The sequence below is a fragment of the Leptonotus elevatus genome, chromosome 18, assembly GCF_054856555.1.
Source record: "Leptonotus elevatus isolate MCC_2025b chromosome 18, RoL_Lele_1.0, whole genome shotgun sequence".
NCBI lineage: Eukaryota > Metazoa > Chordata > Actinopteri > Syngnathiformes > Syngnathidae > Leptonotus > Leptonotus elevatus.
Window position 1 is genome coordinate 14,473,979 of NC_141256.1, and position 12,435 is coordinate 14,486,413.

At 39.1% G+C, this 12,435-nt stretch overlaps 1 protein-coding gene across 2 annotated transcripts in view; it reads left to right on the forward strand.

The window, feature by feature from the left end:
* Nucleotides 1-12,435, forward strand: part of tbc1d32 (TBC1 domain family, member 32) — a 70,195-nt gene that overhangs the window by 29,120 nt on the left and 28,640 nt on the right. For both annotated transcript variants that reach the window (XM_086060768.1, XM_086060769.1), the window contains exons 34-38: nt 579-3,723; nt 5,117-5,703; nt 6,174-6,279; nt 7,048-7,158; nt 7,782-7,870. In XM_086060768.1, the coding sequence (XP_085916894.1) occupies nt 579-698 (120 nt within the window). In that variant the 3' untranslated portion in view covers nt 699-3,723; nt 5,117-5,703; nt 6,174-6,279; nt 7,048-7,158; nt 7,782-7,870. The remainder of the gene's footprint in view (nt 1-578; nt 3,724-5,116; nt 5,704-6,173; nt 6,280-7,047; nt 7,159-7,781; nt 7,871-12,435) is intronic.

Sequence of the window (12,435 nt, forward strand, 5' to 3'; positions counted from 1 at the left end):
AAGCGTGTGCGCATAAATGTGTGTGTGTGTGTGTGTGCGTGTTAGAGATTTACACGCTCCTTATCCTGAATTGAACCATTACGTTTAAGATATTGCCATTTTTGTCTCTGCCGGCCTCGTCATTTATGTCTGTGGGAACAATGTGAAGGGCGGGATTTTTTTTTTTTCTTTACGCGCACTAGAACCGTCTCACAAGGAGTAATATCTATATTTCATCCAAATTAAAAATTTAAAAGGCAGACGACGTGCTGGAGTTGTTCTAAGTCTGCGAGGAGGAACTTAACCGCTCAAATGCTTGCAAAACCGCTGTGGGACGTACGTGCACTGCTTTGGGAAGTGTGTGCACAGCTGTGGGACGTACATGCACTACTGCGGGAAGTTTGTATACACAGCTGTGACTCCAAATCCGAGCGATATGTTTAAAAAAATATGAGCAGGGTTCAAAATTCTTCAAATATTTTTCCTTTTCTTACATTGGGAACACTCAGTCATATTATTTAGCTTATGTTATGTTAGCAGTTAGCATTTAGCATGCAGCTTCATGTTAGATTATGATCATGTTGACTTTGTCTTTGTAGGAGGAACCCATCCAGGGCTTCAGGTTCTGCGACTACCTGGATTTCATGGACCTCCTGGAAAAACGTTACCGGAACCTCGTGCTCGGCGACATGAAAAGCATCTGCAACCCAGACCAGTAAATGTGAAGAGCGGTATGCTAATGGAAGTAGCATTTAGCTGAATACAAAAGAAACCTGCCTTCTCTGGTGGAGCCACATGAAGTTCTTCTGGCCCACCTGCAGTCCCTGAGCCAAGTCCCGATATTCAGGTTGCTATGGTAATGGACCTACTATGGCACCAGTCGTCGGGCCGGAGTCCCGAGCTCACGTGGAGCTGGGTTGATCGAGTCCTGGAGTCTTTCAGCTCCGGTCTGTATCGTAGGTCTCGAACTGGTCTGGATCCCCTCCACTTTCAGAACCGAGCCCTGACCCACAAGTACCTAAAGATTTGGAGCTACTACAGCACCAGTTCTTGGGTCAGAGTCTCAATTCTGTTACCTTAAACTTTGGGAAATTTCCCGCATATTAAAGGAGGCGGACTTTTAACAATTTCTCAAACAGTTCCGAGTTCAAGAGAGGTCATTTATTTGACCTCAAGTTATTTTGAACACATTAAATTGCTTAACTCATTCACTACCAGCCATTTTCACAGAAGCAGCCCCCTTCGCTCCCGGCTGTTTTTACTGGATTTTGACTGATTTTGCAAGGCTCACAGAATATTGTCTTCTATTGCTATAAAAACATGGAACCTACCAAAAGAAAGATTAGAGTCTCTTCTTTCATCAGGAAAAAAAGGTATATTTTTATCTGTTCCCAGCAATTAGCATTAGAATTTTCATCATTATTCACAAATCACAATTCACAAAAAACACTGGGGAAAAGAGCCTTTTTTCAACATGGCCCTGGCTGATCTCTTATACTGTGCAGCCACCTGCTGGCCGTTTTTGTAATAACTACCATTGCTTTAAGCATTCGCTCCAGTTCAGAGGCTTGCATAAAAGCCTTATGTATGCTCTAGTATAAAAAAACGTATAAATACGTTTTTTGAAAGCAAATGAGTTAATGTGTAAAAATAACTTTAAAAAAAAGAGTGACATTGACCATATTAGGACATCCGCCCAACGGCGACGACGTCATGTAGCCTTGATCGTGTAAAACTCATTTGCCTGTATATCATTTCCAGGTCTATAAAGCGCCACGTTTCCAAGCATTCTTCAAACCTTTTGAGGGTATCATTACCGAGGAGCCGAAAGGTAGACTTGTTGCGTCCTTGCAACTCGCGTCGCATTAATGCCAGCCCACGTAAAACATGGCAGCCGCTGGTGATGAAAGATGCATGAGGACGCTTGCATCACGCCAGTAAAGCCTCATCAGTAACCACGCCGTCCCCTCAGCCAGATGATGTCTCTCATGCCCGCCACAGCCGGCCGGGAATCCCAAATGAGCTGGCCACGCTGCGGCACGGCTTCATCCGGGTCTCGGCCCACTGCCGAGGCGTGCGTGAGGAACGTGGAAAATGAATATATGCCTGTTATAGCGCCAATTTTTGCTCTTAAGTCAAAGCAAAAAAATAAAAAATCACTGAATGATGGTTGTATCTCAAGACACAACTGTATTACACTTTTCATGTAAAAAAAATAAATAGAAAAAAGGGAGACATGGTCAATTCCAAGTTTCACATAAACACATTTTCATTCCTTCATATTTGTTTTGTTGCTTTACTGACGCGTCCGCTGTGACGAGAACGCTGATTGTCAATTCGATCCTTGAACATCATCGGGCTGACAAGAAGCTGCGAGAGTGCGTTTAAAAAGAAGAAAGAAAAAAAAACAGCACAGAAAGAAAATCAGCATGCAAATGTCAGACGTGCGTACAAACACACACACAATCATTTTGCATGTGCCTCGTCAAGCTGACTGGAAGGTGGCTGCTAATAACTTGACAAGCCAACGCAAAAAGAATAAAACATACTTTTGATTCTGCCCCCCCACAGGCGCGCTGAATAAGATGCACACGCAGTGCTTTATATTAACACTAATGTATGCAAGCTGGGAGCCTCTTCAAGAATAACAAAACATTTTATTTTTTTTGTTCATGTAAATGACAAAACCTGCCAGCAGTGACAAAATGTCTTGCACACAAGATGTTAGGACAATACCAATAAGAGGATGTTGATGTGTTGTTGTGATGTGGAAAAAACATCAAAATGTCATTTCAAATCATTCCTTTTAATCATTGCTCTTAATGACTGTAGTCATAAATAAGACTTTTAAAAAGTAAAAAAAAAAGAAAAAGTTGTAAATACTGATAAAAGATAGAATCTTCTGCCTCCTATTTTATTGCCTCAACTTTATGACTTTCCTTGTAATGTTAGATCTTACGCTCATAAAGGTCTAACCGTGTTCTTATGTCATGATTTTGTTTTACTAACTACACTTTTTTTTATGGTCAACAATGGTATGTTTCTGCAATTACACACAACGCACAATTACGGTTCTTACAATTATTTGTTTAGGATCAAGAAGGAAAAGTTGATGGTCCGCCATTATGTGCGTTTACGACACACTAAATGGTACGTTCAAGTCGGCCATGTTTACGGATGTTTACGGTCAGCAATTGTTTTGTTTTGTGTGACAGCAGAAACTATTCGAAAGCCCCAGTATCCCGCGTTCCAGTCCCGATGTCGTTACTTTGCTGCATATGGCAAATGTGATCTCGTCCTGGGAGCGTGACCCAAATTCTCCGGGGCGTCTCTCAGCATCACAGCGAGTGTCAACGTTCAAACGCTTCCTGAGTTTTCGTCCGGGACGGCGAGCGAGGCGACATCCGACCCCCTTTTCTTTTCCTTTTTTTTTTTCTCTCCTCCGATCTTATCTCATCCCGACACTTCACGACAGGCCTGACGGCGCACCAGCTGATGCACTCCGGGGGGACGGATAACCTTTGCGAGACGAGGCGCTCTTTTATGAGGGGAGACATGTCTTGTGTGTGTCACTGACTTGGATGGAAGTGTGGCTGGGTGCACTTTAAACTTAAGAGTCACAAGCCTACTCGTTGAGAGACTTCATTATTTGGCTATGGAAAAGCGAGTTGAGCGATTATTCCTTATCGGTAATAGTAAGGCAACGCATTGCACTAGTAGCTCAACTGTCTTCCCAACTAAAATGTGAGTGAATTATTACTTTTGTATTACAGTTAAACATTATTTTTTTTTTTTTGCCTTAGCATCTCAAGTCCACATATGAATTTTGTTTTAGCATTAGCATTCCGACGACCATCGATAGCATTTTTAGCATTAGCATCTCATGTCTTCAAATGGCTTTTTTTTCTTTAGCTATAGCATTCCGAAGACCACTGTCAGTGTTTTAGCATTAGCATCACAAGTCCACAGTCACCCCCCCCCCGTCTAGCATTAGCATTCAGAAGCCCATAACTATATAATGTATAATCGTAAACATACAATTGCTGACCTGAACATAGGATTGTTTACCATTAATATATAATTGTTAGCCATAAATCTATAGTTGTTTATCATAAACATGATTGTTGCCCACAGTTGATTGAAGAATTTAGTCAATAGTTGTATGTTTATGGCCTAGAATTTAATGTTTATGGCCATTAATAATCAACAATTGTATGTTTATGATCCATAGTAGTCATTAGTTTTAGTTTTATGGTCAGTAAAAATAAATGTGGCTATTTGACGACCGCTGATTATATGCTTTCGATTTCTGTTTACCGTTTATTATTTAGATCACCCGCTCATGCAGCTTTTTTATTTTGACCCCAGTGCTGACATGGAGCGACTTGTTAATCCTGACGTAATGTGTTGTTTGTTTCAATTAGTGTCCAAAAGCTCGTTAGCGGCGGCGGGTGGGCCGGCTCGACCTCGGTAAAGTTTACGCTTTAGCGATGGTTGCGCCTAATGGCGGGAGTTTTTTTATTTAATTTATTTATTTATTTATTTATTTTTACAGCGTTGTGCTGCTGTTGTTAATGGCGACCCTTTTCAAGGCAACCGCGGCCGGGTAATTGTTGCTAATTAGCGTGACAAGGCGGCCGTGAGGTGTTTGTGTGAAGGCGGAGAAGTGTTTCTCTTTTAGTCTTTTATTTATTTATTTATTTATTTTAAATCCCACACAAGCTTGTAACGGAAATTTACAAAACAGAACATGCTGCTTTCTACTTGTGCTTGTAAGGGACATAACGTGAAGAAGAAAGTGGCTCATTGCACAAGGTTATTTTTGTACTCTTCCCTAAACGATTATTGTCAGTAGTTGTTTTCAAATGTTTACAAACATCAATTCTATGTTTATGGTCAACAATCGTATATAGTGTATTCCTATGTCTGCTCAGTACAATTACTTATGTTCCTATCAAGGCATAAATGACAAAAACAAATCGTCCGTGTCAGGTGTGGTTGGCTGTTTATCTTCTTTCTTTCTTTTTTTTTTTTAATTTGGGATCTTCTCCATTTATCTATTTTTGAAAATCGAATGTTCTTCATCCTCTCTTCCCGCTTGAGCACCTCCTTTTTTTTTTTTTTTCTTCTTCCCCAGCCTCATCTCCATTCGACATGCAGGCGGAACACCTCTGGGCTTCGGGGACTCCTTCATTAGCATTTCCATTTGCTACGGTCAATATTTCCCACCGCGGAGCTTATTGTTCTGGTGCGCGTAGAAATGGGATGACGTCGGAGTTTGCTGATGAAAACTGTGCGGGAAAAAGGTCAGCCCGCCGTTAATAAAGATGCCGAGGAAATTTGCATTGACGCTTGGATGGGATTCGTTTACTATGACAGAAGTTACCCACCTGCTCCCCTGATCACTTTTTTTTCTGAAATATCATCTTCCAGCCTTCCAGGAGTCTTGTATAGTGAAAATTCTGCGTTCTTTTGACACGTTCTTCCCGACCCGAGTTGCATTTGTCCTCGGATTTGTGAGGCCTGACTCCAAATCCCCCCGTAAGCCTGTTAAAAATCCGATTCCGCTGTCAACAAACACTGCGGATCTCCATTTTGATGAGAGAATACCGTCGCGCTTTCAAATGGACCAACTTCCACAATGCAATTTTCGTTTTCCCTTCAACGACGCCTATAGAAATGTGGAAATGTCTTGGCGAAGAAGCATGAGCCTCATTGCCCAAGGTTATTTTTGTACTTCCTTTTTCAAATTTTCAACAACTGTATATTTATGGTCAAAAAAACAAAACTGCAAAACATTCACTAAAAATAATCTTACTGAAGCAGCATGCGGCTCATTGCCCAAATTTATTTTTACTTTAAAGTCAACAATTGTATGTTGATTATGTTCAATTGCAGGTTTAAGGTCATCAAAACAAGAAGAATGTAAACGTAATATATTGGTGAAGCAACATGTGGCTCACTGTCATTTTTGTACTCCAAACTGCACAATTTTATGTTTATGGTCAACAAAATCAGGAAAACTAAAAATAATGTTTTGATGATGCAGCACGTGGCTCATTGCCCAAGGTTAGTTTTGCACTCCCAGTTTATGGAAAATATTTTCGTGAAGTCCAAGAAACTTTGACGGAATTCCTTTCCTCTCAACAGTCTAATATGATTTTCCACTCTTTTTTTTTTTTTTTTAATCTCAGGAAAAGCCGCAAAAAAAGATTTTATTCAAGTGCACGGATGAAGGCAGGTCGCTTCATGACGTCCAGCAGCTCTCGTCTCAGTCCAGTGAAGGACGGAAATGAAATGGTGAGGCAGCGTGCACGCACAAACACACGTACACACACATTGCTGTTTTGTGTGCGTGTTTTATAAAAAACCTGCACCAAGGCCAAACACTTCCCTCTATGTGTTTGAATTTTGGTCCTTAATGTTCACACAAAAACCTGATGTCAAATTGTTTAAAAAAAAAAGTACGAACCATAATATGGTATATATTCTTCTTATGAAAACATGACATTTTTAGGTTCATCGTTGGTTGTGTGTTTTCATAAACACGTGTACAGTTTATGTAAATTAGTACCCGCCTATATGAGGACATTTATACAAAAAAAAATATGAGCCAACTTTTTAAACATGTGGCAAATAATACACATGTATGAAAATAAGCACGGCACATTTTGTCATGCAAACAAAGAAAATAAAGTTTTGGGTCAATTGTACGTTTTCATTGAACAATGTATGTTTTTTTTTCAAGTAAAAAGTCTACATTTGTTTATAAAACATTATCTATATGACATTCTGTAAATGTTTTATGACAGTATAATAGTGACCAGGTAACAAATTAATTGTATTTCTAATATGAAAAAATTAATTACAACTTCCGAGCTTGTTGCTGTGTTATTGTAAAAATGAATAAACCCTGTTTTCCTCCGTTGAGATATGAGCTCTCATGGCCTGACCTTGTGACCCCTTCCTGAGATGAATCTGCACGCCGGCGAGCCGGGTTCAGGCGGCGGGTCATTGTGATCCATAACATCTTTGTGCTCACTTTTTTTTTTTAATCTCTGCTGACAGATGCTCTCGAGGCAGAAAGACGTTGCGTGAGGTGCGAGTGCCCGAGGCTGATAAGATAAGGAGTGGGTGGCGGCCATATCTGGCGTGTCGCTCGTTCTACTTTGGGAAAAGGTCAGCAGCAAACCGAGCGTGTGGTTATCTGAGCAGCAACTTGTAGCCAGGCGACAAGTACCAAAATATGATATATAGCCACAAAAAAATGAGATGTTTATGTGCAAAATGTAACGTTTGAGAACGAAAAGTTGCCTAAAACGCTTTTTGTTTTTATTGATTTATTTTTAAATTTAGTTTTTTTTAAATGTATTTATTTATCATTTGTGCCACAAAAATAAAAAATAAATTGACATTATAATGGCAAGATTTATGTCAAACATGCTATTCATCATCACCTGCCACTCATTTTTTCCAAGGTGTCCCCCAAGGCTCAATGCTAGGTCCCCACCTCTTCATCTCAAATCAAAATCTATATTTGCTCACAAAAAGGCTTCACATAAACTGTGAGGATATTCGATTTCACCTTTGAAAAATGGCCTTCAGCAGTAAGAGGCTTTATTAGGCCACAAAAGAACATTTTCTTTTTGCTTTAGCAGGCTAGTCTCCCATGTAATTGCAGCATTTTGCCATTAAAACACATGTTGATCACACAAAGGCACATTTGTATTTTTATTTATTTATTTTTATCCCTTTCTATTTTCTTGGCTTTTTTTTCATTTTTGATTTTTTTGCACGCGCAGGTGGGACGAAAGCAGCAGTGAAGGAAAACATCAGGACAATGTCAAGAGTTAGCTCGCCGTGGAATGTCAGCGCTCTGGAGAACACGCGCGTACGTACACACGCACACGCGGCACATGTCCGATAGACGAGCGGGATTTATGTTGCCCTTCGGGAATGTTCCCGAGTGAAGCGTCTCGCAGTCTCTTTATAAGGTCACGTTTGAATGTCACTGATTGACTGCTGCGCAAAATGGACACTCAGTTATGTGTGTGCGTCACAGATACGAGTTTCATTCGATACGTGACCACCCACTCAAATCATCTTAGCCCATATAATTTTTTTTCCTTTTTTTTCTTTCTTTTTTTTTTCTCTTAAGAGCTCAGTATTGTTCATTCGGTAATTTTGCCGATTTGACATGTCATCATCATTGCTCTCTCTTTTTATTTTTTTTTTATTTTGTGTGTGCGTGCGTGTGAGTGTGTACTCATTAGTTCACCTAAAAACCTATTAAAAATCCCATACTGTTCACCTAAAGCCCATTGAAATTATGTCATAGATGCTAATCATGCTATCGCTGACATTCGGGAAACTTCTTGTGAAACCTGTTGCTAGCCAAAACAGCAGCACCTAGCGAATCACGTAAGCAGCCGTTCTGGTAGATTGTTGACATGCGGACGGACGCACCGCTATGTTGTGCCCAAGACTGTAATATTTTCCATGCACCTGATTCATATTTTATATTTAATACATGTGTTTTTCTTGTCAAATGGAGGTCCACTGCGGTGAACATCAAATATTTAAAAAGTACTTTGCTGGATCTTATGCTGCTGGATCCAGTGTTGTTTTACTTTTTTATATTTTATATCTTATATTTATTTATTTATTTATTTTTTTATTATTAGTGCCCAGGCTCCTTGAATTATTCATGGCCGCAATGAAAAAGTCAAAGAGACTTTTACGACTTTTGCTTTGTGGGAGCAAAAAATAGAAGCCTTGATATTGTTTTACGGCAGAAACAACCTTTGATATTAAAAATTAAAGGCAATAACATCAACATGGGAGAATATGTAAATGTTTGCAAATGTGTCAAATCAAGATAGATCATGATTTTTGGTCGACAATATTGATCATTTCGTACATGGAAACAGAACCAAAAATGACTTTTCATGTCATAGTGTTGTAAAATTGTTTTCAATCATACTGTATATCCCTTATTTTTCCACAAGTAAAACATTTAAAATAACAACAAAACTAAACAAAAACATTCAAAAATAAAGTAGTAATATTTTACACTAGTATTTATTTATTTTTACTGTTTAGTATTTGCGATCTTGCGTTTCCTGTCCACTGCAGTTCTTCAAAGCGCCTCTAGGGGCAGCATCATACACCTCACTTTCTTGTTTTGAGCCACAAGAAACATTTTCACTTTCATAGTCATCTTTTCTTCTCGCGGCGTTTTGAGTGTGACCATGAGCCGCCGCCGATGATGATGATGATGAAGACGATGATGAAGGTTATCAGGCGCCCTTGAAAACAATTGAAACGTAAAAGCCGCCGGCCGTCTTTTATATTTATATTGGAATTGAGGAAATGGCGACGTGATTATGATCATCCACTGCACCGTTATTATTATTATTAGCTTCTTTTTTTTTCTTGATATTTTCTTGTATGTAATGGAGACGCAAGTCATATTTGAAAATTATTTGTCGGAACCATTGAGAGACATGACCTTATTTTCATGCAAACAGTCTCCGGCTTTACATTTCATTCATCTTATGTTAGGATAAAGAAGTGTTGGAAGCCCACTGGCTGAAAAGAAAAATACATTTATTAACATTGATATAAAATAGAATTAAAATCTATTATGGTGGAAATTAAAGTCAAGTCAAGTGAGGAAACAAGAATGAAGTTGTAAAAAAAAAGGGTCTTTGTTCACAATTTTCATAATTGTGTTGATACCTAAATATTCAAGACTTTATACTCATTCTGGTATTGGTCTGACAAAAGTGATATCAAACATCCCTAAACATTAGCAGTACTCTAAAAAGAAAAAACACAGAGTAAAATTTTGCTTGCCGTAAAGTTCAATGAATAAATATTGTAATAAATCATAACGTCGTCAAAAAAAAAAAAAGAGGTCGTCCCTCTTCTGAAGTGCAAAGAAGGAAAATCTCCAAAGAAGACTCGTCTTGATCTTTAGTACAAGAAAAAGTTGGCGTCCCCGTAGGCCCAAAGCTTCGCCCCCGGCGATGGGGAGGGACGAGGGTGGGTGGCGTCTTCTCACTTTGAGGAAGATGACAGGGAAGGAAGAAGGAAGAGAGGACAAACACATCAAAAGACGTGGACGGATGTTGTCTCAATCCGCACACTTATCGCACTGAACAGGAAGTTGAGTTTGACGGACGTTTGAGTGGCAAACATTTTTTGTAACGTTTATTTTGGACACTTGATTGAGGGCAGCTTGACATCTTAAGTGTCCCTTCGGAAAAAGAAAAGACCGGCCTCTTCAAAATTGATTTCTTCTTCTTCGTCTTCTTCTTCGTCTTCTTCTTCGTCTTCTCCTTCGTCTTCTTCTTCAACTAATAGGCTCAGTATATGTGTTGCTGCTTTGTGTGTGTCCAAATGGCAGCTGTTCGAATGCATGCTAATGCTAATGTGTGCTAATATCAGCTAGCCCGCCTATAGCGTTTTGCATTACATGATAGCATTAAGCTAGCAGACTTTTGTTCAACTAAATCAGATGGAACATTTAGGTGTTTAAATATGCTATATCTAATTCTATTTTGTTGTATTTGTTAGTTTACAGTAAATGGGGGTTTGATGTACAAACAAACAAAGTTAATAATAGCACCTTTTAAATGCTAAGCCTTTATTTTATTTGTGTGCATATGTGTGTGTTTCTCAATTAGATGATGGGCAGTGATTGATTAATTGATTAGCCATGACTCTGCGCACCACGCTGAAGCTTTTCCATCACTCAGCTAATTACTCTTTGCTTCATTTGTTCACTTTGTACAACACACACACACACACACCATGTAAAAAAAAAAAAAGAAGGAAAACATTCAACAGCAAAATAAAGTAAACTGTTGGACGAAACAGAAAGATTTAGATGTTAATAATGAAAAAAATATATGGTAGAATGGTAGCAAAGCACTACTTTTGTCTAAATAAAGCTCCTCATCTCACTTCAACATCGTTTCCAAGGCACAAAAGTCCTTCAACTGTCTTTACATTATAGATCGGATTCCATAAAATTATGGCAAAGCACTACTTTTCACTCAGCAGTTCACTGGCGCAATTAGCAATGACATGCAAAAAAAAAAGAAAAAGAAAAAAGTTTGCCCCTCGCGTCGTAGATTTTTGTCTTTTGCGCTGATTTATTCCGACTTGTTTAAACGCTTAAAAAAAAAAAAAGGCGGTTTCCTTCGCTTTCAGGAATAGATTGATGACAAACTATTGATTCTGGTGTGTGCTGCTCAAGTAGGCCTCGTTACGGACGCTTGTTAAATCACAGAGAGCATGAAGGCTGAACGCAGCCCTTTCTTCCTGTAAATCTTCAAAATGATCAGTGCACTTTGACATCCGCGCGAGATAGCTGTTTCTACCGGCAGCTCTTTTGGAAAAATTCCCAAGTTTGTAAAAATGCATCCCAAAAATGCTACTTCAAACCAAAATGGCCGACTTCCTATTCAATTTTAGGTATGCGACCTGTCATGATAATCATGTCCAGCCAATTTCGTTTTGATTTGTGAATTATTCGATCTTTCCAGGCAGCGCTACAGGGCGAGTTTTGGAGTTTTTTTACTTTATTTTTATTTTTATTTTTTGGTCAACATTTTGTCCCAGTATTCATGGATCTGCTCCATTTTCATACAAACTAAAGCCTTACTCTGCCATTCATTTCCTGGAGTCAAAGTGCGTTTATTCGAAGCATTTCAGAATTTGTGTACAGAATATTCCACACTGCAAGCTTTTTCTTAACAATTCTAAACAATAACGGCCAAATACATCCTGTCAAAAGTCAGACCTTCAAAATAAGCTTCCTGGGCTTCATAATAAATTATTTCACAAGCATATATTATATTGCGTATTTTATTTTGAAAGCCCAATTTTTGACAGGATATTACACCGCTTTGCCATCTTCTGTATTTCCATAGTTATAGTTTATATTTTTGGGTGTCTGGACCGGATTAATTGGATTTACATTATTTCCTTTGGGAGATGTTGCTTTGATTTTTAGACTTTCAGGTATTTTGAGAAGAAAAAATTGTAATAGTGATTGGAAGAGCCTGTTATTATAGGATGTAAAAAAAAGAAAAAGAAACTTCACTGCTGGCTTCACTCTTCCTTCCCCCCCACTATGCATCCTCATTCAGGCTGACACCAAACATCTGTTCGACCTGGACACCTGCTGGGGAAAAAAAGTGCCAAAAACTGTTGGAAATTTGACAGCATTGCGAGGAAAAAAGGGCATGACAAATAAGGAACGGGGTGGGAAAATCATCCATTATGGAGACACAGGGCGGCCGGAAAGTCAGAACGGAAGGTTCAAGTCATCAGGATTTCTCACTCATCTGCCGCTTCCACTCGAGAAAAAGAGTCACGCTGGCTTAAAGGAGGCCAGAACGAGAATGGTGGGAAACAATGATGAGACGGGAGAAAGATGAAAAA